The 25,780-nt window shown below is 37.8% G+C and overlaps 1 protein-coding gene across 2 annotated transcripts in view; it reads left to right on the top strand.

Moving 5' to 3' along the window:
* AFAP1 (actin filament associated protein 1) overlaps window positions 1–25,780 on the top strand; it is an 85,580-nt gene that overhangs the window by 47,214 nt on the left and 12,586 nt on the right. For both annotated transcript variants that reach the window (XM_069856377.1, XM_069856378.1), the window contains 7 exons: window positions 2,584–2,763; window positions 11,994–12,086; window positions 13,520–13,604; window positions 16,764–16,913; window positions 20,028–20,239; window positions 21,152–21,297; window positions 24,872–24,989. In XM_069856377.1, the coding sequence (XP_069712478.1) occupies window positions 2,584–2,763; window positions 11,994–12,086; window positions 13,520–13,604; window positions 16,764–16,913; window positions 20,028–20,239; window positions 21,152–21,297; window positions 24,872–24,989 (984 nt within the window). The remainder of the gene's footprint in view (window positions 1–2,583; window positions 2,764–11,993; window positions 12,087–13,519; window positions 13,605–16,763; window positions 16,914–20,027; window positions 20,240–21,151; window positions 21,298–24,871; window positions 24,990–25,780) is intronic.

Below are 25,780 nucleotides of genomic sequence, written 5' to 3'. Positions count from 1 at the left end.
AGTATATGCCGTGGTAATGTATACACTTTAAACTAAACCTTTGCCATCTGTTCTGTGGTAATTACAGATGCAGTATTCATATGATGCACAGCTGCGTTATAGAAAGGAAAGAAACAAGTGGCAGTATTTGTTCCTTAAGCAAATCTGTTATGTTTCCTTCTGACTGGAGGCACCAGGAAAAGATTCCATAAGTTAGTAAATCATCTGCTCATAGATGTCTTTTTTTTTTACTGAAAAAAAGATCCTCATTGATGGAAACAGACATTTGTGTCATTTTAAACTTACAGTAGTAAAGAACCTGAGATCTTAGGCACTCCCTGTATGCCTATCTGATGCTTCCAACTTTTGTAACTAATTATGTAACTAATAATTACTGTAATATCCCAGATGTTAAAAGCTGATTAACAGGTGATAGAACGTTTTCTGTCGAACCTCATTATTCTGCACTGGTCCAATGCAGCTCAGGTGTGTTCACTTCCCAAGTACATTTGTGCTTATCGTGGTACTGGAAAGAACAGTACATGAAATAGGGGTATCTGGGTAAGAGGTTTTTGAAAATATAATTGGAATTTGTTAGTTTTCAGTGGTTACTGAGGATTTAATATTCGTATCCTACTTTGTTGAAATTTTGAAAACAATGTTGTGTCTGATTCAATTTTTATTATATTGTTATGATGCCATTATCCTTAGTACACATTTTTATCGCCATATATCAGGATCATATCAGATTTCAGGACCATCTAATCACAGCTTAAAGAAAAGAAAGAAAGACAAGCAGAAAGGAACAGATTTTTCTCTGAGGTCACACAAGATTTCTACAATTATGTCTGTTGTTCTGTATAGAAATATGTTGTTTTTTCTATTTTCATGTCCTTTAGCCACATGTGTGGTCTGAAAAGCTTCTTTCTCCTTATAGGGGTTGCTTTTCAGTAATAATGTAGTAGGGATTAAGAAAATAAAAGAATCACAATAGGAGCTTAACAACCAAGTTACACAAGACTGGTTTATTGTTTGAAGGAGGTCTTAGACATTTAACTTATGATATATGCAAGTAAAACAAATATATGTTCTTAGGGCTTAGTAATTGCTTGTGTTATAAATGCAGCTGTCACCATAAAACCAAAATATTTTAAGTAGAATGAGATGTTCAAAATAACTTTTAGTAGGGAATCATTTTTTCTTTTAAAGTCCTTTAAAACATAAATACTTCACTTTTGGTAATGTATAACTATAAATAAAATATTTAAATTAATATAAAGGGAATTATATGCTGTATGTTGACTCCTAAAGTGACTAATGTTGTATGTTTTCAAGATTTGGTAGCTTGAAAAAGATTTTTTTTAATGTTAAAACTTAAAATCAGTGACCAAGCTAGAGAAACTTTGCATTAACAGGCTTTGGAGAGGAAAGCAGGATTATGAGTGATTTGCAGAGGCTGGTTTAGAGTGGCTGTATTTGTTCAACCTAGGTTGTAGTGTTTATAACACACTTTTAAAAGCTACCATCTTCCTGATAGTTGCATGAATACTGCTACAGACATGCAGAAGTTCATGTGATTTTCTCTATTCATGTTTATACTCAGCTATTCTATGTATGTATACACTAATTAGTCTTCTTATCAGATACCTTTTTAGCCTTTCTATGAGTAAATTATTTGTATGAATAAAACCTCAATTTACAGAAGCATATAAAGTGACTGGACATTCACATACAGAATTAAATGGTTTTCTGGAGTCTGGCACTCTAACACAGCTTTTGGAACCTCAGCTGTACTGATGTGTTAGAAGAAGGGAACAAAGACCAGGTCTATAAGGACAAGTGATGTAATGTAAAACTATTCATTTTAAACCACCCGTTCTAACACAGAGCAGGTCATCCAAAGTCCAGCTTGAAATGGCTGTTCATTTGACAGCACTTACTACTGAAGGGAAATACATCACGTAAGTCATATAGTTTTAGCCAGGAGCTTACAGAGTAAATTAACGTGGAGATTGGTGTGGTTTTGTGCAGTGGCTAATTAACCATTAACCTGAATTCACTGAAAATATTACCATCCTGTGACTTTGCTCCCTTTCCGTAGTGTGACTGGGTTTTTAACTTATCTCAAGGAAAAGAGCAAATGTGTAAGGCATTGGCCAGCACCTTTGCAGCTTCAGCGTGTAGGCACTGGCATAGGTTTGCCTCGATATGCTGGGCTGTTGTTGCAGGGCTCTACAGGCATTAATTTTACAAGTTTATTCTGCTGCTGCATGTAAACAGATACTCTAAATCCCCCTCTTCCTACCTGATCAAGATCAGGGTTGAGTCATAAAGATGACTTAGAGAAGCTTAATGCTCTGCATGTGTTGTACCTGTCCCGCAGTAAAAGATTTCTATCAATGTCAGTCTGAAGTTTATTTTGCTTTACCCAGGGGATGAGGACAAGAAAGGCAAAGGTGGCATTGGCTGAACTCTGTGGTATGTGATAAAGGGATATACAGAAAATATTAAAATTAAAAAATAACATTTATATATAATAACAGCTTTCCTCCAAGGTTCAGAAAGGTGGAATCTGACTTTTTAACTTTTCTTACATTTAATTAGTGTTACAAAAGTTCCAAGGACCAACAGCCACAGATGGAGCTGCTCCTGAATGACTGCAGTATCACATACATTCCCAAAGACAGCAAAAAGAAGAAGCATGAGCTGAAAATCTCACACCAAGGAGCAGATGCCTTGGTTCTGGCAGTGCAGAGCAAAGAGCAGGCGGAACAGTGGCTAAAGGTAAGGGGAGATTTCTGACCAGGAGCTTTTTTACCCACAAAGTGCTTCCATTGCCTGCTCAGTTGCTGTTAGAAATTGAGATACAGACAGTGACAGTCAGGCAAGTCCAGACCACTTAGATACCATCTACTTTGGGTCTGCAGAAATACAGATTAAAGTTCAGGGCTTGAAGCATCTCCTTGGGCAACCAGCAGCTCAGTAGTATGTTGCTGCTACTGTTGCTGCTGCATATGGTTTTCACTGCTAATTGCATGATATTCTGGCACTGAGAGGAAAGGAGAAGTGGCAAATTCCATTTCGCCTTCATCTCCAGCTTACTCTCCAGCAATTCTTGGTGGTTAGGGCACACTGGTAGTGAGCTGAAGGTTCAAATTCCCTAAGGTGGAGGGGGCTGCCACCCAGGTCACTTTTTAGAGTGGCATATATGCGTAACTGCCATAAGGTACCCTGCAAGAATCAGGATACTGTTTAAAAGAAGGATCTCTAAGGAGATACCTGTTTGAATTACTCTGAATAAAGAAAACTCCTTCAGGTTCTTGAAGTCAAATCAAGTTTGCTAATCCTGGTTTAGCAGGATATCATCTGTTACATTTTTTTCGGGGAATGCAGACTTCTGAGAAATGAGATTTTGTCATCTTCCACTCCTTTCTGCTCAGTGTCTGCAAATGTGGAAAATCCCAGTGCAAGGGCTGCAGTTTTAGATCCTAACCAGGTTACTGGTATTTATGTTGGACTTCACCAGTCTCTAATGTGGAGGTCAGTGAAGTAGTGTGGGAAACTATCACTGCAGTTTTGGTAACTTGTTTTAAGACCTTGAAATCCAGCCTTTTAAATGCATTTGGAGTCTAAATGTTTAAGACTCATCAGACATTCTCCATGCTGTGCTCTGATCTAACCTTATATGGTACTTATTTTTCTAAGAATAAATAGTATTTTTCTAAATACAATTGAATTAAACACATAGGAATTTCCTGAAGGTAGATGATTTTTCTGCAGAAGAGAGGGACGTAACATGCAGCTTAATGTGTATGAGTTCTGCTGCAGGCTAGTTTACTACATGGAAAATTAATCTGTAATTTTCTGGTTTTGTAGTATCTGAATATGCCTTTTAGGGGTTTGCATGTGTTCCATTTTGTCTGTGAATTTGTATCTTACCTTAGAAAATATACTCTCTATTGTCTTTTTAGTAGAAACTATCCACAGGCATCTATTTATTAGGCCTCTTCTAACATCGGCATCTTGTTTTAAGTTTTTAAATCTAGCATCATCCAAATGTTCCACTAACTTGCCTAGAGATTCAAAAACACTGGTTGGAATGAAAATAAATTCATAAGTCATAGTCTTTTCCAAGGGAATTCCACTGTAATTAGATCATAGTAACTGCACCATTATTTCCTGTGTTGTTCTAAACTGGGGTTTAGTAATGCTGAATTCATTGGCATTTATCAGACTTTCTTTCATAAAAAGTTGTTTTCTTTTTTTTTTCTTTTATATTGTACATAGAGCATTCCCCAGACAGATAGAGCAGTGTATTCCCATATCCCAGATGTATTCCTGCTACTTAAATTTAAAAAAAGAAAAGATTTTGCACAGTTGCATGTTAACTAAGTTGTGTGTGCAAAGGGTGAATAGCCGGACAATATGTTATCTGCAAAGCATTTGGCGACAGTCTGACAGCGCTTTATTTATTCCTTCATGCTGCAAAGCTCTCTGTTAATAAAATTCTTTCAAGTACATAGCAATACTACTGTATGTTCAACTTCCAAGTCCTTAGCACTGCTGCTGTGCTCTCTGTTCTGTACAGTACAAATTGCCTATCCAAGAGCTAACCAAATAGAGTCTGCAGCTCTTGCAACGGCTCCAGGGTTTTCAAGAGGAAGCACAGCTTTCTGAGATAAAAAGCATGGAGTTTCATATTTTAAAAAAAGTATCAAAATTTAAGTTTGGGATATTTTTGTTATGAAAATAATTATTTTTTGTCATTCAAGCTTTACTTAAAATGAGCATCTGAAAATCATGTGTAACTTTGTGTGGGAAGTTTATATTCTGAGAAAGAGATGATTGCTTTGTCTCGGGTGAAGCAGTTTGAGCTTTCTCTGCCTTTCACTCAGAGGGACAGGGTCGCTCTAGCTCTGTCACCTGTGTGTGATTCCTGTAGTTAATAAATGGGCAGATTCAGAGAGAGAAAGGCCTCTGCAATTGCATTTTTTAATCATAACATACCTCCTCTGTCAAAGATACCCATACATGCCAAAGGAGCCAGATTATCACTCAGGAACAACTGGTTCTCATGAACTCATATGTAACCGTCAAATTAAAGCTACTCCTGAGCCTGAAAAGCTCAAAATTACTTTGGAAACCAGATTTTCCCATGAAAGCTAAACCAGATGATTTTTTTTATGAGTCAAATTTAATCGGTATAAAATACATTTACTTAAGCAAACAACTTCACAATATCTATTGGAAGACAAGTGTGAAATAGATGCAGAATATTTGAGACCTTTTTTGTAAAGATGACACCAAAAAAACCCAGCTGATAAACTTAGTGCAAATTGAAGTCTAGACTAGAAGCCACAAAGGGAGTTTCAGGTTTACCAGCTAAGAAATGCTTGATGAAAAAAAGATAGCTGATGTCACCAAAGAGCCTATCAAGCTTTCACACCAAGGAGCCTAACTAGTATAAATTCAGGCTGCAGCTGAGGTCATAGCAGTAATATGGTGTGTAACATAAAGTGGTGGAATTTTCCAGGCTTGAGTCCTAAAATGTTCCCACAAAAATGTACATGAAAAAATGTGTGCAGTTACACACTCAGACCCAAACATGAGCTTTTTCCATGCATGCTTGAGTCTATGTGCATCTCTGTGGGCTTTTGTGCATTTGTGGTCAAGTAAGGTCTTAAATCTGCCTGTTTGTCTCAGTACATCCAACGGACTGGTTGAAACTACATTTATTTGTTCACCATCCCTGGGAAATGCTACATTAAAAATAAAAGGACTACTAAGAAGATGACATTACAAGAAGATGCTTGTTTAGTGGCTTCATTCATACAGATGAATGTGTTCTGTGTGCAGGACCTTTAGATGAGGCCACAGAAAACTCCCCTTAATATTAAAGATACACGGATGCCAAAGAAATTAAGTTCTGAAGTAGCTTCTTGTAGAAGACTAGTAGAAGAAGGAAATGATCATGTTGTCTGGCCCCAAGGCCTTCCCTTTCTCTTAGCATTACCTCCTGCAAAAATGTGTTTCTGATTTATCGTGCACGAGAGGTATTCTGTCATTTTGGAATACAGGCCTTAGTGTTCATTTTTCCCTAATATTAGGCACCCTTTGTTTATTTTTCCTTATTTTACCATGTGCAGCCATCTCTTCAGCTGAGAGTCTGTAATTGAGCAGTGAATCTTTCAGGCATAAGTAGACATTTCTGCATCTATCATTTTCACGATGTTCACTCAGCTTTGAACTTGATGTAATAAGAGGGATTTTTTGCCCTGAAGAGAGAAGAAAATCAAGGTTGTGTTTGTATGCAGTCATCCAAAGGTGCTGCAACACTCCTTGCAGAGCTGTTAGTTTGGTTGTCATACCCATTTTTCATCTCTGCTAACTGCATGCTCTCTCTTTTAAAAGTCTTTGAAAATGTCTTTTTTTTTTTTTCACTCCTCAGAGCTTAGTGAAGGTAGTCGGGTAACTTCTGGACTCTGGTCGTAATGGGGACTGAGTTTTACTGAAGAATAAACTACTGACAGAGCTCTTCTTTACCAATTTAAATCAGCACAAACCTGACCTTGTAACTGTAAACACTGTGTGGCTGGTTTTACTTTCTATGGGAATTTCCCGCTAGTGATCTCAAAACATTTCAAACATTACTTTCGTAATGTTCCCTAAGAGGTTATTATCTCCATTTTGTAGTTGAGTAGAGTCAAGTGCTGAATGGTCATGCCTTAAAAGTGACTGAAAAAACAGTGTTTGGGGACACATACTTGGTGCAAGTGATTTTCGTACAGTGTTTGTTAGTTTATAAGTACTTTCAGGACCATACTGTGTCCCAAGACAGTCAGTCTGGGTTCTGCACACCATCACCAGCAGTGAAGGCTTTAAAAACTAAATTAAACTTTCCAGGACTTACACCCCTATTGTCTCAAAGAAATGGGTTTAGATACCTTGGTACAAACCATGGCATGGTCATACTGTTTGCTTAAGAACTATTTAGGGCATGATTTGGAGATATGGCAGGCTGATCTGTGTATGAGAGCTTTGACTAAACTGCAGGACTGCTGCCAACATACTTTGCCAGAGCCAGAGGACACGATCCTGTGAACCAGAGTGTGTTTGTGGGGCCAGCACAATGGAAAAAAATACACTACCTAAAAAAGCAGATGCATATGTATATTTAAAAAAAACCCAAACACTGAACCATGAACCTCCTATTTCCTTGTTTTCCCAGGGATACATTTTCTATAAGTTCCTGCCTAAAGTCACAAATGCAAGCTGTAGCAGTTCTCAGAGCAGAACCAGGAGGTCTGAGATTTGATTCTTTGCCTTCACCGTGACATAGTAGTCCTTCTCTATCCTCCTCACAGCTTTGGATGGAAAATTACTTAGATCATACCTAGCTCAGATTTACAACCTAAAGTATGGTCTGATCCTTGTACTACCTGGGCTGGGGGTGCAGCTCCCCTTGTGCAGGGTACCTCTGCCCTTGCAGCATCAATGCCTCCAGCCAGCATCCCTAGCCACTTGGCAACTCTTCCCTGGGCTCTGCCTGATCCAGTGGCCATATAAGGCAGTAGACTCCGTGGTAATAACACAAGAGGAAGGACAAAGGGATTATCTTGGTTGAGTTTGTCAAAAACTATTTTTAAGGGGATATACAGACACCAAAGACAGGTTTGCTGGCTGCTAGTCTGCTAACATCTCATCCCCACTTTGCTCAGACAAATGGTAATAAGACAGAAAGATTAATCTTTTCAGGATAGGAGAGGCTTGTGAATAATGTTTTCCGATATGGACTATAAAGGAGTTTTCTTTTTCTGACTTAAAGCATAAGCTATGATGTGAATAATTTTCTGCTTTTCCCCTTATTTATCTAGGTAAACTCCTTAGGGTATTTCTTCTCTGCAGAACACTAAGAGGTTTTTAGTGCTCTCTTAAGAAGGAGGAGATTGATGCTAATGTATGTAGTGTGTAAGGGTCCAAAAGAGAAAGAAAATGAAAATTTGGTCACACCAAAATGACAAAAAGTCCCAGAAAGTCGGTACTTCTCCAGCACTGAAAAAGCAGTGTTTCAGGAATGAGAAATACTGAGTTACATCTGGAGCCAAACCCTTTTTGCTCCCCTGTGCTGTGCATAAGCACATTTCAGCTTTACCATAGTCCTATCTTCAGAGTTAAGCAGCAGAAACAAGGGATTCAGCCTATCCCATTTCTAGTAATTCCTCTGTTTGTGAAACACACGAGTAGATGGGGATGAGGAGGTGGTCTGAATGGATGGATTTCCAGCCTGGTTGCATACAGAAGTGAAGCAAATGTGCAGTCATCAGCTTTTTCCCTAATCCCTTTTGAACTTGATCGTACTAAAAATGTGAACATCATCTCCAAGTTTCATGAAAACACAAGACTATATGCTGTAATCATACCCCTGTGATAAGCACAGCCCGTAGCCTGAACTCATCCCACAGTATCCATTCGGAGAGAGGTCTGCAAGCTCCTCAAATGCAGGATGACTTTCAGTCTTACTTCTTATCAGAGATCAACCACAAGGAACCAGCTAGAAATTTAGTACGTTTACTCAGAATTCATTAGGTTTCTTTGTGGCTGGGTCTGGCTGGTGATCAGCTGGCTTTTTGCTTTCTCTGCCTTATATCTGAAGTCTGGATCTTTGAAAGTAGCTAGAAAAATCCAATTTGATTCTTCTGACTTTGCATGTAAAAAGTATTTTGCCTTCAGTTATGGTCATTTAAAGTAAGATACAAGAATTAGACAAATTTGTAGGTTGAGTGCAGGTGTGAAGGTTTCATAGTAAATTATAATGCTTGGGTAGTAAGATACTTCTCCAGAAAAAAATATTCCGGACACACCGTGTGGCAGAAATTCCACTGACTTCAACTGTCACTGTCAGTGGGTTGGATCAGGGAATCCTTCCTGCCTTGTACCTGTGAATATTTCTCCTCTGTTCTTCATATCATTGCAGTCAATGTGATACACTGGTGTATATCCTGAACAGGCTGGGGATTCAAGACCTTTCTATAACACAAATAAGGAATAATAATATAGTTTAGGATGCTTAGGCTGTAGGTCTACATTTGAAAGAGGCAGTTCTGACATCTACTAATTGTAACATTGTAATGAAACTTGTGGTGTTTAAAATTCTTGTGATTGAATAACAGAAGATTATATTAAATCTATTTAGTTTTGAGGCTTTCCAAAGAAATGAAAGGTCTTCAGTTTTCTGATTACATTTGCTCATATATTTTAAATACTTGAATACATATTCTGTTTATGATCTCAGTTTGGTTTTCCTGGCAGATCACCCTAAGTTTGTGTGTGTGTAATATATAAAGGCATTTATGGCATGGTGAGAAAAAGAGAACCTTTTCTAATGTGTGGGAAAACTTAAACTGTTAATGGAGTATGCGCTGTTACAAAGTATTCTAAGCACAGCCCTCCCTATTACGCCATTTTATTAAAAATAAGACATTTGGGGATTCCCTTTATTTGCTTTCTAGTTTTGGAGCCACTGAGATACATTTATTTATATTTTCACACATTTTATTACAATGGATAAGTGTTTGCTGACCTCCTTTCCCCACTCTCATTCACAATTATTTTTTAATGAAAACAGGGATCTTTTGTCTTTGTATTGTTCCAGGAAAGGGAACACAAGAAAAATTGACAAGAATTCCAAGACTTGTGATTGAAATTATGCAAGTTGGCAACACTGGTGGAATGTTTTATCCTTAAAATTTTGATTTAAAGCTATAAGCATGTGAAAACCACATTTATAATGGCAGCTGTCTGCAAACGTAATTATAGAGAGTGCATCCAGGCAACCATTTTATATTAAAGGCATTTCATCCTAGTGAGCTGTAGAAGTATGAGTTTTATGCTGTGCATTTACAATTATATTGCACATAGAAAGTGATGAGCAGGTCTTTGCCAGTGAACCCCTTGAACCCAGATGAAGTGTTGGATCCTTGAATGCCATTTATTTCAGATCTTGCCACAAGCTTCCATTTGATAGTGTGTCATTTTTTTAATCAAAATTTAATTACAACCCAATTAAACACTTCAGTTTCTCCTTAAACATGTGAGGTATGATAAGAACCGGATTTGCTTGAGTGCATGACTTTGCACATACTATTCATTTAGTGCTGCCAAATCATTTCCCTCTGTTCTGTCTGTAACTCCCATTACTATCTGCCTTTGCCAAAATAACTAACTGTGTGGCGTGAGCAGATGCTGAGAACATGAGCCATTGAATCAGGGTCATACAGGAGACAGAAATGAATGTTTCCAGAAACTGTGCAGTCACACTTCTCTAGGAAGAAAACAGCAGTGTATTTACTCTGTACTGAGAACCAGCAATTGAAAATAAAACAATGCATATAAAAAAAAATCCTTACGATCTGGGGGAAGTTAGGGCTACATTTGACTCTGAAGTGCAAATGCTCTACAACAGATATATCAAAATTTTGTATTATGAAGGATGCCGAGTGCCATGAAATGCCAAGTGCTTATGTTTCTGGGACAAGATACAGGGAGTTCAGACAGTCAGGAAAGGGTGCCAAAGTGTTTTAAGATGCTAGCTTAGAAGTAAAAGTGAAGGTTCATTTCCCCGCTCTATTTAGATTTTTTATGTGACATGAGAGAGTGATGTAATCTTTCTTTTGTTCCTGAGTTTTCCATCTGCAAAATGGGACTGGTGCTCTTTCTTTCTTTATGTCATGTAGTGCCTGTAATATATGATGTGTAACATAGAGTTGTAGCAATAGGGTCTTTGTAAGCCCATAACATTTGATTTGTTTAGCTTCACCCTTAATGAGAACCTCAGTGCTGTGAAAGGACTATTTGGTGCCACCTTTAGCTCTTTAATCATTTCCACATCAAAACTGTTCAGTTCAAAACTGAAAAATTGTTGTTTATTGTTTTTCTTTTCCTCTCCTCTAAGGAAATCTGGATTTTGACAATTAGCTAATTGCTGATTTCCCTGGAACTGGGAATTCTCAGGCCAGATCTTCCTCTCTGCCACTCAGGCTCCATAGGGGCACTGGACATATAAACACATACATGTACATGTAGAGGAGAAAGTTTGCATGTCTAGCAGTAACGCTTCCATCAGAGTAAGATGCCTTTCTTTGTTAACTCACTTGGCTCTGCTGTCTTTGTGTGGCTGCACAATTGTAATCAGCAGTGTGGAGCTTAGCAGCCCCTCATTGTGAATCAGAATGGAGAACTGGGACCTGTTCTCATCAACACAAGCAATTTCAGACTGATAACGGGCTGGTAGTAACTTCATGTGAGATAAAACAATTATGCCCATAAGGAATCATCAAATGTCTTTACTTACTGCATGTTTTTAGATTTATATGGTTTCAGGTTTTGAAGTTCTTCAAATTCTATCAAAATCACAATGCATTCAGTTATGGATTTTTCTTGGACTTTTTAGAAGCAGACTTAATGTCTTTCCCATTTCCAAGAACATATTTACTATTACTTTGACCTATACCTTTCTGTCAATGTGCAAGCAGAATACAAAAATACCGCAAAATACCACTGTACAGTATTAACTGTAAGTCATCAGCGCTTCATTATTCTCCAATAATGAAAAAAGAGCAGCTGGGTAGTATATTATGCAAAACTTGTCCTTTGGCATGTGGGACGTTGGATCTAATCCCACTTTTTCATCATCATAATGAAATTTATTTGGTGGTGTCAGTGAGTTTGTATTGCTAAACTGGCACATGGAAATCAACAACACTGGTTTTTTTCTTTATTCAGGAGAACCATGCAGCTTAGCTTGTCTAGAAACTGAAACCTTCCAGCTCTAGGTAGTATGTCTCCTCCAGGTCATACGTGAAATGACTTACTGAAGCAGCGTGGAGGAGTTGGTATAGTGGCAGCCTGCCACAAGCAAATATCTGTGGGATTCTCCTTCCTATCTCCCTTCACATTCATAATTTCTCTGAGTTATATTTTATTTATAATAAATAAATTTTCCCTTGTCACCTAAGGTTATAAAAGATGTGTGCAGCAACTGTATGGGAGCAGTAGACTCTGATGGGCCATTGTCCAGTTCTCCAGTGCATAAGACAGAGCTGGAAAAGGTAAAGTTATCAAAATTATGAATATAAAATTTGTTGCGATTACTTATTACAGAGGCACTACTATATACTGCATGGGTTAGGAGATGTTCAGAACACAAAACTGAAATTGAATTTACTTTCTGGATTCCATGTCTTAACTTTTTCATGTTTAGACCATTTTCTGTGGTTATCTTCAATAAATGTCTGCTGACTCATGCTACTCCTTTAGACTATTAGCCCCCGTGTCATTTTTATTTGTTTGGATATGTGCACGTATCCTACAGATTTCTGCCATGTCTATGTATTTGGTCACAAACAACCAGCAGACTGGCTTGTATCCATTAGCAGCTTCACTTCAACTATTTAGGGTACAGACTAAGCAGATCTGATACATGTGCTGTGATGCCAAGACACTCTCTTGTCAAGTGCAAAATGCCATCAGTAATGTGACCATCAGGAAAGAATAGCTGAAGACTATACAGAAGTTTCAAGGGAAATCTTTTATTTATTTTTAAGAATTTAGTTCTTGAATATCTCCGTGGGCTGGCTGAGGTCACTGTTTTGGCAGACCCTTTCAAGCATTTGTGCCTCATCACAGAAACTTGGCTATTCACATGTGGTTGCATTGCGCCTGGAAACTAAGAGGAAAGGGTGTTCCATGACAATTCAGATCTTCTGATTTCACAGATCTAAAGCTGTTGTGTTTGCATGTTTGCACACACCTGCATAGTATTGAAAATTAACTGAAAGTGTCATAAAGTAGTTGTTTTCTAAAATTCATACTCTAAAAAAAAAATGTAGCAGAACTTCTCATTGGTTTCTCTTTGCAATAATCTGTGCATCTTCTTCATGGCTTCACCACTCATGACTCATGTGGTTACCAAAACTGTGCTGACATAAACTTTATACCACTTTATCCTATATCTAATATACAGCCATTACAGAGTAATTGGTGCTAGAAGAATTATTTTAAAAGCCTCTTTATTTGCAGGTACTTAAAGTATTGAAGCTCCATGTAGCAATGCATTATTTTCTGATAGGTAGTAATTGTAAATGCCTATGTGAAGAATTATTTAAAGAAATAATTTAAAAAATGTTCTTATCTGATTCATGCAACTGTTTGTTGCTTAGCAGTTTAACAGCAACATTTAGAGTCTAGAAATCCATTAAAAATATTGTGTAGTAAGTATTGAATTATGATTATTTTACTGTTTTGACTATACTTTCAAATATAGACCTATTCTGTGGTTCCTGTGCTTTTCTAAAGCCTGTACAACAATGTAAAAAAAATCCTCTAGAAATGATTTTTTTATAGCTTTCTAGCTGTCTTCCAAGTAGATGAGAGCTTGAAATGTGTTTTACTTCACAGTTAACGTACTTTTAAATTGACTTATGACATTTCATTTGGTGAAGGTGACAACACTGTATGTCTACTAACCTCTTTGTCCCTGCAGAAGTTGTCATCTGAGAGGCCAAGCTCAGATGGGGAGGGTGCTGTGGAAAATGGTATCACTACTGTGTGCAATGGGAAAGAACAAGGTATGTCTCAGATCCAGAGATGCTTGATGTAAATAGTATGTGCATACAGGAGGTGATAGGTAGTGAAATACCTGGCTTTTTTCTTTTAATAATAGGCAATAAATTTTTTTAATATTTTATTAGTATTCAATTTAATTTGAAAGCTGAGTTGTGTCATGAGTGAATCCTTTAAAATTTTGCAGTATACCGAAGGTATTTGATGTTATTGTGCAGGTAAAATCAATATAATTAGTATAAAGAAACAGAATATAGAAATTTTGACTTGGCCTTTTGTGTGTTCGAAAGTACATTTTTTCAGAGCTTGGGTGATGACTTCAAGTAACTAACAGTCGCTTATAGTAACTGTAAGTGCATAGTGACCACATAAATGTGTGTAGTTTCTAAACAAAAAAACTGTCGTTGAATACTAGAAGGAAAGAATTATGTGTATTGTATATATATGTATGTATACGGGTGTATGTATGCATACATATATAGTTTATATACACACATATATGTGTAAAATACTATATTATTATTTATTTTAACAGACTAAAATGTATGAGACCCTTATGGTCTCTTCCCCTTCCTCCACCTCGAAGTGGAAGCAATTCTATTGACTTCCTTAACTTGCCCTATAGCAATGGTATCTTTTAGGTTAGATATTTTTCTTCAACTGTCAAGCTGAAGGGTAATGTGAGCTGCAGGGAGAGCAATGTCAATACTGACCTTGGTGCCAGTGCTGTCTCACCTTTTGACTCATTTCCTTTATCTTCTCCCTGGGTCATTTTCCAACACTTCCTGACTATACAGATCTGTGACACACTCAACAGTATGGAACAACTGTTTTAGCCTCTGAAACCTGCTAAGAAACATGTGTAACCAAAAAGCTGTGTGTTGTCCATGATGTCGAAAGTGCCTGGTGGCTCTGGTGCCCTAAAGGAGACCTGCTGATGCAGCATGCGCTGCTGGAAAACCAGCCCAACTTAGATGTCTCAGTGAGAGTAATTAGGAATACTAGTTGCTTTTGAAAATCGTGGCGGTCAATATGCAGTAGTAAAAATCATAGGCATTAATGACTGCAAGGAGATTAAAATATTCCTGACATCATTTTAAGTGTTTCATTCATGATTCTGGATGAATTTACACTAATTTTTTAAACAATGGATTGGAAATGCTTAAGGGAGTACATCGAAAGGGAGACTCCAAAGAGTGGTAGTCTCTAGCTGTGTGCCCGCTGGCCAGCCTCTACTATACTCTTAACCAGCTGCTCATGATGTACAGCTGCTCATTTTGCTGCGGGGAAGGAAATGAGGTAAAAAAAGGCTTTTGTGAAAAAAACTCTAGCAGTCATGCAGTCAGTATAGTCCTTGGAATCAAAAAGATTAAGTCATGAAGGCCTTATTTCTGCTGCCTCTCAATTCTGCAGGAGAATAGAACAGCAGTGGAAAGGGAAGTTAGGACAGAAGAACAAAAAAACCCGCTGAAATGGGCTTATTACACTGTCTCTTCATGCTTGTTAGAATGATTCCTTTGGGTTTCTGTCTCAGAGAGACGAGTTTTTCTGAGTCTCTGTGTTTTTTAAAAGCTTATCATCTCCTCCATGCTGAACCTCCACGGCCGGTCATTGGCTGCTGCAACGTAGGATAGAAACCTGTCTGCAGGCAGGTACTGCCTTCAGGTTGTCCTTCAGGCAGGGGGTTGCCTTCCTCTCTTGAACACAGAAGCTCACTACATGTTTGGAGAGTACAATCTAAGTTGTGAACTTAGGGAAAGAGAATTAGACCTTTGCTTGCTGTATTGGAGTTTGCAGGGGAACAGCAATCCATACTTGAGAAGCTGCCTTTCCCCCTCAGCACTGCATGCAGAAGGTGACGAAGTTAGACAGTTTTGGCTACAGATACAGTTTCTAAATAATGTTCCATGATTCCTAACAATTAAACTAAATATGATAAATTATCCCATTATGAGTCCCAAACTGCTTCTCAATTTTCTGTGCGTTCTTCCCAGTTCATCAATTCATGTAGTCATTTCTCATGTGAATATTTTGCCCTTTTTTGACTCAGCTTACATGAGTCCATTACCACTAAATGTTCCCTGTTGCACAGGGAATTGATATGTCATGGATAAAGTTACAGCGGTTTAATCAGTAACTAACCTAAATGTATTTTTCATCAAAATCATATATCAGGGCAAGTTGATGGATACTTTTGTTGCCCTGTCAATTAGCAGAGAGACTTTTGCTCTAGTGATGGAATCCAAATTAGGCCACCAAATGCACTTTCTGAGAGTTTATTTATTTCATTTGTTCTGTTTTGCAAATAAGAAGTCTATTTTTTTTCTGATTCTGTTTAACCTTAGAAACTTTTTTTTTAAAAAAAATGTTAGTTTTTTTAGTCAGGTAGGCTTTTTTAAAAATGATAGCCATAGGACTTGCCCTATTATGTTCAGCAGCTGAAATTGCCTCAGTGCACAGAGCCATAATAGTCCTTGTATCATATGAAGATAATGAAAGCATAGACTGGATATTAACAAAATACATCTTTTCAGCAGAGTTTTATTTTTCCAGGACTTCATGATTTCAAAAAGTGCCAGCTTCTAACCATTGAAAGCTTTTACTGCTCCCACTAATTGAATTGTTAGTAGTTAATTTAGAAGTCTCGTCTCTCTAAAAGGCCCATTGTGATTGGATAGCTTAACCTAATTCTACACGGCAGGAGTATTTTTGCTAGGGAAGCATGTTCTGGTTTTGTTGTGTACTTAATTGTTGAAGTATTTTGAGGTAAATGTTTAGGAACAATGAAGGGTTGTCTGGCTGGATTTTTATTCTTGTATATATGAGCCAAATTTGTATGCAGGTACCTCAGTTGTACTGATAAATTAAATGATGACTGCTGTGGAAAGACACTTTCAACTTGATTAGATAAAACTAAATTAAACTAGAAGCTTGATTTTTGTTTTTTTCTGAACCTTCTAAATCCCATGATTTTTATACACATTGGTTTTTTACAGGCATCTGCATAAGAGGGCATATAGCATTAATCTCATTGCAAGCTGCAACTTTTGTACAACTTTTCAATTTGCACGGGATTGTTTGGCTGAACTACTTTTTATTCAGGTTGTCTCTATTCATTGGTTAATTTAAGCACCCTAATATATACACGTTTGCTTTTTTAATAGTGAAGAGGAAAAAAAGTTCAAAATCAGAGGCCAAAGGCACTGTGACTAAAGTAACAGGGAAAAAAATAACGAAGATCATTGGTTTAGGAAAGAAAAAGCCATCAACAGATGAGCAGACGTCATCAGCTGAAGAAGATGTTCCAACATGTGGTAACTGATTTTTCCCCTTGGGTCTTAAATGCATGCTGTAACTAAAATTTTATAAACTCCTAGCCTAGAAATCCTTTAAAATTGCTTTTATGGCTATAATTCTTCCCCCAAATCAGAAGGATGTACTCAAGAAAGAGTAAAGTAATCAAGAGCTGATGATTTGAAAAGAGACTAAAAGAACTTGACTTTTAAAATAAATTGGTAGCTGAGGCTTAGAAGGAATACCTTTGCTCTTTACAAAGGTGAGAGGAAAGAGAAGTGTGGACAAAAAGCAGAAAGAAACAAAAGGTGTTTTCAGAGAAGGGAATATAAAATTAATATAGGCTGGACTGTGAAATAAATTTGGGCTAGGAATTAGAAAGTGGTTCTTGGAAAGGGATCAAGTCTTTTATGATGGATCGTGGTAAGGTTTTATGGGACAGCAATCAAGACAGCAGTCAACTGGCCTCAGCCAAAGTGATTAGAGTTTAATTGTGGGTTACTAAAGTGGTACGTACTGGGTAAATTTTGAATAAAGTAACAAATTTCTAGTAAGCTATTTTAACTCCTAGTGTTGATCACTTCATATGACAGCTGTAGTGCTTGGTGGGACCAAGGAAGTATATAAAAAGGCATGCAGAAAATGCTGATATTTTGTATCTTAGCTGTTAATGTTTGCTTACAGTTTAGGACTTTGTGAAGTGTGTTTGGTTGATGTCTTAGAATAGTTTGGGTTGGAAGGGACTTCAAAGATCATCTAGTTCCAATCCTCCTGCCATCAGCAGGGACATGTCCCACTAGATCAGGCTGCCCAAGGCCCCATCCAACCTTGAACACCTCCAGAGATGAGGCATCCACAACTTCCCTGGGCAACCTGTTCCGATGCCTCACTACTCTCATAGCGAAGAAATTCTTCCTCATGTCTAGTCTAGTTCTTGCAGCTCTGGTATTTTTCAAACAATGCCATGTATTTACATTCTCCTATTTGCCTTCTGCTGCTTCAGTATTAACTAACACTTCATGTGTGAATAATGTCAAACCCACCTTTCTCTCAATCCCTTAAAAAAAAAAAAATTCCATAGAAAGCAGGTTGTGAAGCAGTTGCACCAGATTCTGAATTTGGATTTGCCTTTTCCCCTTTAATTGACTGGGAAAACTTTGGGAAACCCAGAAATCCATGATTAGGCAGCAGTTGGCAGAACTCATTGATGCATGTAGTATAATAGAAGCTTGCCCGATGTGGAAGAAGTAGATCTATGGACCACCAATGAGGACTTCATAGATCACAGGTGGCTCTCAAGCCACACCTTGGGAATCATTAACATAAGCAATCTTTGATTAAATAAGTGTGTGTATGTATGTCTATACATCAGCTAGGTACAGATGTGATTTATCAACAAAAAGAACAGCTGGGAAAAGCTGTGTCCAGCCAGATGCAGCCAAAGCATCTGGCTTCCATAATAGCTCAAATTTCCGGAACCTCTTACTCTGTTGATTATTCTGTATTATGTGAGACGTTAACTACAGCTGTACAATCTACTTCCTAGTATTTCTATCATTATTTGGGATATGGATGTAAATATAGCCATTACTGTTTCTTGCATTTGGCTCTACTCAACACCACTTGCAGATTTTGTAGGAAAATATATAAGCGTCTAGGATTTGGTCATTGTGGAAAGTCTTTGCAGAAGGAGTTTCTCACCACCAGAAATTTGGCTCAGTGCAATGGACTCTGGGAGGCTGCTTCATAGTTGAGGACTGTTACACTTTGAAAACTCTGCCTCCCACGAACAAAGGGAAGAGCCCAGCAGGGCTGCAGGGGACACCCAGCTAGAGTGGAAGCTAAACCCTACCTGCTCTCAGAGTCATGGCAAAGTTTGATCACCTGGACTAGGTTTAAGTGTTAGTACTCAAGCTGGGAGCACGCTCAAGGTATTTTGGTGATGTCAGCTGTTGAAGGTTTAAGTAGGGATATATGGGAGGAAAAACATGGGACCCTGCTTAGTTCAAGTGAAGTAGGAGGGTTTGGAAGAGCTTTTCTGAGAGGTGCTTACTGTGTGAAAAAAAGGACTCTTGCTTCAAAATAGGGCAGCTGGCTTGCACATGAAGCGTTTTCCATTCCAAGGGATTATAGTGTAATGTACAGCTATAGGAGGGATTGTTACAGAAAAAGGAAGGAGGGCTGGACAGTGTGATCATCACAAGGAGCCAAAATCAGAGAATTGTGCACATCCTCCTTTTTTCTGGTATCTTCTAAGATGTGCGCAATTCTGTATCCTGTTGGATCAAGCTTTGACATCAGAACCATATTGTTGGAAGAAAAACCCAGAAAATTTAACGATAAATCATAGTGGTAATGAAAAACATAGAGATAGCTGTCCAATATGTTTAAATGAAAATCAGACTCAAGATAGAAGACAATTTTTTACATAAATTCTGGCTATGCAATATATCATTTATTTCCATATTCAGGGCATGTTTGGAAGCAGCAACGTGCTGAACTCATGTGCTGTTTGTAAAGTAGAAGCAAAAGTAAAAGGTCTTTTGTTTTTCATTCCCAAACTAAATAACTTAGAAAAATTGGGCATTGTCTTGATTTTAAGTTTGAATCTGGAGTGGTTATTGCTTTGGGATGGAGGAGGAAAAGGTATCATGTGCCTAGAGAGTATCCGATATGGAGCGTGATAAAAAAAAAGTGGATTTTTTTAAAAGGCAGTCTGGTCATGAAATTTTGATTAGTTGTCAGGATACAGTATTATCCCTAGAAAACCAAAAATCTTTTGTCTAAGTTTAGCTGAATTTCATATGCATTTACTTGTTTAATTTTAAACCAATATGACTTTTATTTTTATTGGCATCAGTTACAATCTTTTAAACTCTGCTTTAAAAGTTTTGCAGAATAAATGTACATTCTTCCTTCTAAATGAAATTAGAAATTAGAACATCAACACTCAGTAGGTCTTTAAAACACTGATTTTGGATATTACAGAAGCTAGCTTGAAACTCCATCCTTTCTATTATAAGAGGAATAAATTGTTTAAGTGCTAGCACTACATTGAAAAGTACGTTTCTTTTTTTTTTTCTCTTTTCAAAAGCAGTCAGGACTAAAACATCACATATTTTGTTTTATTGCAGGATATCTCAACGTGCTCTCAAACAACCGTTGGCGTGAGCGCTGGTGTAGGGTGAAAGATAATAAACTCATTTTCCACAAGGACAGGACAGATCTGAAGACACATATAGTTTCTATCCCTCTCCGTGGCTGTGAAGTCATCCCGGGACTGGATTCGAAGCATCCTCTGACCTTCCGCCTGCTGCGAAATGGGCAGGAGGTTGCTGTGCTCGAGGTGCAGTGGTTGCTAATGGCTATGACACCCACAAGTTAAATTAGAGAAGCACATCCTTAAAACCTGGCTATTAAAAAAATCATTGGAATAATATTATCCAGCTGGATAATAATGGAGAGAGAATAAAAAAGTATTAGAAGTTGTAGGCAAAGAGAGCACTGAGATTTAATACAGTTCAGAAATTGTCTCAATAAGATGCTTTCTCTTCACTAACCTTCCTTTGAGCTGCTACTAAAATAACCCTGCTACTTCTCTATACGCAATTTTACATCAGGGATATAATTACTTTGGCTAAATAGCCTTTTATGTGAGAGCAGTTCAGAGAAGCTGAAAAACTAGTAAGCAGTTCCACAAACTGTTAAAGGCAATTAAATTTTTAAAAAGAGTGAGAAATTTAGAAACCTCATGGTTTCCTTCCGTCCCCCTTTTTCCATTATTTATTTTGGTACTGTTTAACTATTTAATTGGTAGCTTGAAGCAAAATTTGAAAAATTGAAAATTATTTTAAAGGTATTCATGACTTTACTTGTGCTATTAGAAAAATGAATGCCATCATCTAGACAAATATGTTGGAATTTTTAAAAAAAGCAACACTAAAATTTCTTCTAATATTTCATTTCTCTTCCCTCCCCCTTTGTTTTTCCATAGGACTAAGATTTTCTTCTTAAGATTCATCTTAATTAAAATCCCCCAGCCTAGCATAGGAAAATAATTCTCCTATAGTTTTCAGTTTGCTGAAGTTTAAAATAAGCATCACTGGAATCTAAATCCACTAGCCTTAAACTATTTTTTTTCTCATTTGGAGATTGCTCACTTTGTATTATGTCACAACTGATGAGCATATAGCTTACTTAAAGTGCAGGCCTTCTAGTAAAGCAGACTTAATAAGAAATACTTGTCCTCTCCTCACAGGCATCCTCCTCTGAAGATATGGGCAGATGGATAGGAATTTTGCTGGCAGAAACGGGGTCATCGACAGACCCTGGAGCTCTGCATTATGACTACATTGATGTGGACATGACAGCAAGCGTCATCCAGGCTGCCAAACAGACATTCTGGTAAGAGGTGTTCGGCTACCCGGGTGTTTCCAGCACTGTGGGAATTTATATCCATATGTTAACTCCAGTGCCAAGAGAGCTTATGGAAATCCACCCCCCCTTTGCCAGATATTGAACTCTTGAAATGTTTCAGCATCTCAGCATGTTAGGTATGTTTATGATTATTAAGTTGGCATCCTGCTAAGTTCTGTAAATGACGCAGACACCATCCAGCTTTACTCAAGTCTTTACTCATTTTTGCAGTGAATCTCCTTATCGAATGCTGCGTTTTATTTTCTTGATGACTTAAAACTACACCTGGAAGAGGACAAATATGCTGAAAATTAAATAAATATGCAACTCTGTAGTTCCTGTTTATCTTTTGGCTGTACATATAGCCAATATATACAGTATATATTAGGCAGTATATGCTGTACACTAAAAATGCATAGCAAATTTCAGCCTTGGATAGTCACATTCTCGGTGTTTCCTTCTCAAGATCTTTTTTTATTAATTAAAAACTTCATCAAGCTCACACCAGTCAAACTAATTTTTGGGGTTTAATTCCAGAAGTGGCAGTTGAAAATGTCTAAGGCACAGCACAGGAACTGTTTAAATTGCAAATCAGAACAGTGAATTTGCCATCACCCGTCCTACACTAAGAAAAGTAATGCATGCTTAGCATATATATATATAGTCATTTACATGCTCAAATCAATTTAGGCATAAAAGCACTCTTTGGTGAGAAGAGACTGTTGTTTTTCCTTGGCTAGATGAGGTTGTTTAGAAACGGGAGTGAAGGAACAGTTGGGACAGGCAGGATGCCCTGCTGCAGGATGCCCTGTTATACCTCATGGTTTCCTGGGGTCAGAAAGTGGATGTCCTGAGAAGACAGCTGGCAAAGGTGTCATCTCTCATCTCGCTGCAAAATGAGACTCCCCACACAAATATGGAAATCTTGTGACAATATATTACAGAATCACACCTCACCTGCCCCCCAAAAAGGCAAAGTCTTCAGAGTTTTCCTAAAGAAGACTATTCTGCCATTAGTGAGGTGTTAAGAGAGATGTGACATGGGAAAACAGGCAGCTTCATTGAGAATCTAGTTTTAATGATTTAAAGACTGATAGAAATCAAAGTGACTCTGTGCTACCACAAGCCCAATTTTGTGAAACCAGATAATTTTGATAGAATCAAAATTCACTTAGCTTACAGACTTACATATATATTTGGTTTGAAGTTAATAGAGCTCAAAAAAGTTTATCCTATGTTGACATGTATTTTTGCTTCAGTCAGCATCTAGTAATAACCACATATAAGAAAGAAATAGAATGGAAACCTTTTGCCCCTGAATACTGCATGGCTTTCCTTTTCTGAATGAGTGCAATATTAATTGGAGCCAAGTGAAAAACATATGCAACTAGACCACATGTTAGATAGGAATGTCAAACAACTTGCAAAATAGCAGAAATCCCTCATTAAGAATTAGTTAAAATTCATTGGGTGTCTTTAAAAGACTGTAAGAGCTGTAAGACTGTAAGAGTCTTTAAAGACTGTAAGCAACTAAAGTAGCTATCTGCTGATTTTCAACTACTACTAGAAAATGAGAAGAAATTACAATAATCCTTAAATGTTAATAAAAATACTATTACTTCCCTTTATAGAATCAATATCAGTATCTCAAATTAACTGCAATTGTCACTAAAGCTTTGATTATCACAGTCTCTTCAGAATTATTGGTTTTTTGTTTCCCGAAAATGATGCTTCGCTCCTCATTAATAGCTCAATCAATTTTCTTCATCTTAATCCTTAAGTATCTAGTAAAGGCTGAAGAAAAAATGCTTCCAAGCAGGTTTTCTCCATTTGCTTCCCCATCCAGCAGTTTCAGAATATAATTAATTTACATGGATACATCTGTAAACAGGATTAATGAGGCTTAGTGAAGTAAAGCTTATGAAATGTTTGCAGGTACTTAGGTAAATCTTAGTTTCATTTGGTGTTGGAAATAGTTACTGTAGGTACAGCAGATGTAATTAATGAATATCCCAGATTACAGATATGGTTATTAGGCATCACTCTACTTAAACAGAAAGTAATACAACAATGTCTCCAAGTGCAGTCCTTCAGACTAACCAGAAACACTTGAGTAATGTTCTCCATTAAGAGGAAGAGTAAACAAATGCAGTCCTTTAATAATGTCTAATAAATTATGAGATATTATAAAGTCAAAAACACTTTTATCATGAAATTTATCTTGGGCTTTTTGTTGTTGCTTGTTTAAAGTACGAAAAGCTTCTGTCTAATGATTATTCCACCCCTGTCCTGCCCTGAAAGGTTCACACCAAGCTTGGCAGGCCCATCCCTCTTCTGAGCCCAGGTCTCCTGCAGCACAGATCAGCCACAGTTGGATAAGGTCTGTCTGTCTCTGAATGAGACATTCAATGGACTCCATGTTATTGAAAAGCCAAAAAAAGCAACTGTTGAAACCACAGCATTCTTGAACTCCAGCCAGCACTACGGAAGACCCTCTCTGCTTTAATAGGGCTTTATCATGTTTTATGAATGTCAGCACAGAATCTGAATAGTTCCACTGTTTGAGTGGGAAAGCTTTGTTTTCCCAATGAAGTACACCTGAAGCTATAGGAATTATTTGGGATCTCACCCCATACCTCGTTCAATGTCAGTGGTTGCTATAAAGGAGAACTCACCCCTGGGGTCGTTATTGCTATTGAGCCTGATTCTGCCATTTTCTGCACTGTTGGATCTTTGCTTCCAACACAAGGCCCATTGTGATCCATGATAACTTGCATGTGTTCTGCAGAATTCCAGTAAAACAAGTTGCAATGTTCATTTTGGGAGGAGGAGGGCAAACAAACATATATATACACACACTATATATATATATATCCTTTCAAAGTGTCCAGAGGGTTTTTCAACTAGGTGGAACAATGCAAACATGAACATACAGGTTATTAACATGCACAGTTACCCAGAAAGGGAGCTGGGAAACATACTGACGTTATGCACACTCTACTAGACAAAATTCTGCTCTGGATATGAAAAATTCCCATATTTTGAGGACAAAATATTCAGCACATTTTGATAGATATCTTAACTTAGATTTCATCAAAGTTCCTTCCCCCCACCCCCCCTAAATTTTCGTGGATTTGATTCTTGTTTCTCCCAGTTCTTAAGTTCAAATACCCCTGAGCGTGCATGCACTTAGAAACACCTGCTTCTCCCCAGTGCAGACAACAAGGGGACTTCTATGGGACACTGGCCTGCTGGTTTGTAACATAGATCAGCAGGTTCCCATGTAAACATGCCACTGAGCAGTTACAGCTGTTGCCTTCCTGGCTTTCACACAGTCATATCCCCACTGTAAGAATGGAGCACAGGAACATATGTTAAAACATTAACTCCTAGCAGCGACATGCGAGTAGCAGAAGGAAAACTGTCCTCAGCCTTTCTCCATAAATTGAGCAGATATGTGCTTCCAGGCTACATAATCAGATTTAGGGAACATACCACGGCATCAAAATTTAGACTTGGGTTCAAGTGCTGTTTTTTATTATTTTTATTTTGCTTTATTCAGTTTTATGAATAGACGAGTTATATCTACAAATCCCTATCGAGGAAGCACTGCCAATGGCTACGCCTGTCCGAGTGGAATGGCACTTCATTATGATGATGTTCCCTGCATAAATGGATCGGTAAGAATTGAATTGGCACGGAATAAATGGCTTGCATGTGTTGAGTGCATAGACATATGAAAATTATATTATCTAAAAAGCCCCACTGGGCTTTTGGGTTTCCAAACAGACTCCTTTTTTTTTTTTGTTTGGAGGCTGCAAACTTCTCTCACACCTACAGAGTTTTAAGGGTGTGGGACATAGCTGTTTACATTAACCTGCATGTAAGCCAACCTACATTTAGAAGCAGTTGCCTGTGGATAATTTGTTGCCAAGTCTTTGAATATAATACTCACTTTAGGGGGTATTTTTTAGATAACACCAGATCTGACAAAGTTAAGGACTTTGTTACAACAGGCACTTTTTGGCATCTGTTGGAAAAAAACCCCAAACCAAACATTTCTTTGTCCCTGTGGCTGCATTCCTCATGACAGCAAGAACTGCTCATCCTAAAGGAGAATCACAGTGGTCGCTTCTGTCTTCATAAATTGCAGAGCTGACAGTAAGCAGATCTGTAATAGGGCTTAACACATACTGGATATTAACCCATAGCAATATGTGGGCCTTGGGAATATTTACAGGGGATCTACAGCCCGTGTCAGCTCTTAATTTGGGCTGCTTCATATGGATCCTTACTAAGGCTGAACTCAAGTGAGATTCAGAGTTTAGAAGTTTTAAGTGGGCTGCAAGTTCACTCCTCCAGCATGTCTTAGTAAAGTCAGAAAGATGGTAGAAAGCCCATCTTGGGAACAACACAAAACCACGTGTGATGAGTAGTCTGTATGTGTCGTTCTTGGATGTGCTGAAGCCAT

The sequence above is a fragment of the Phaenicophaeus curvirostris genome, chromosome 4, assembly GCF_032191515.1.
Source record: "Phaenicophaeus curvirostris isolate KB17595 chromosome 4, BPBGC_Pcur_1.0, whole genome shotgun sequence".
NCBI lineage: Eukaryota > Metazoa > Chordata > Aves > Cuculiformes > Cuculidae > Phaenicophaeus > Phaenicophaeus curvirostris.
Note: the sequence above shows the minus strand (reverse complement) of the source record. Positions and strands in the feature narration are given on the sequence as shown.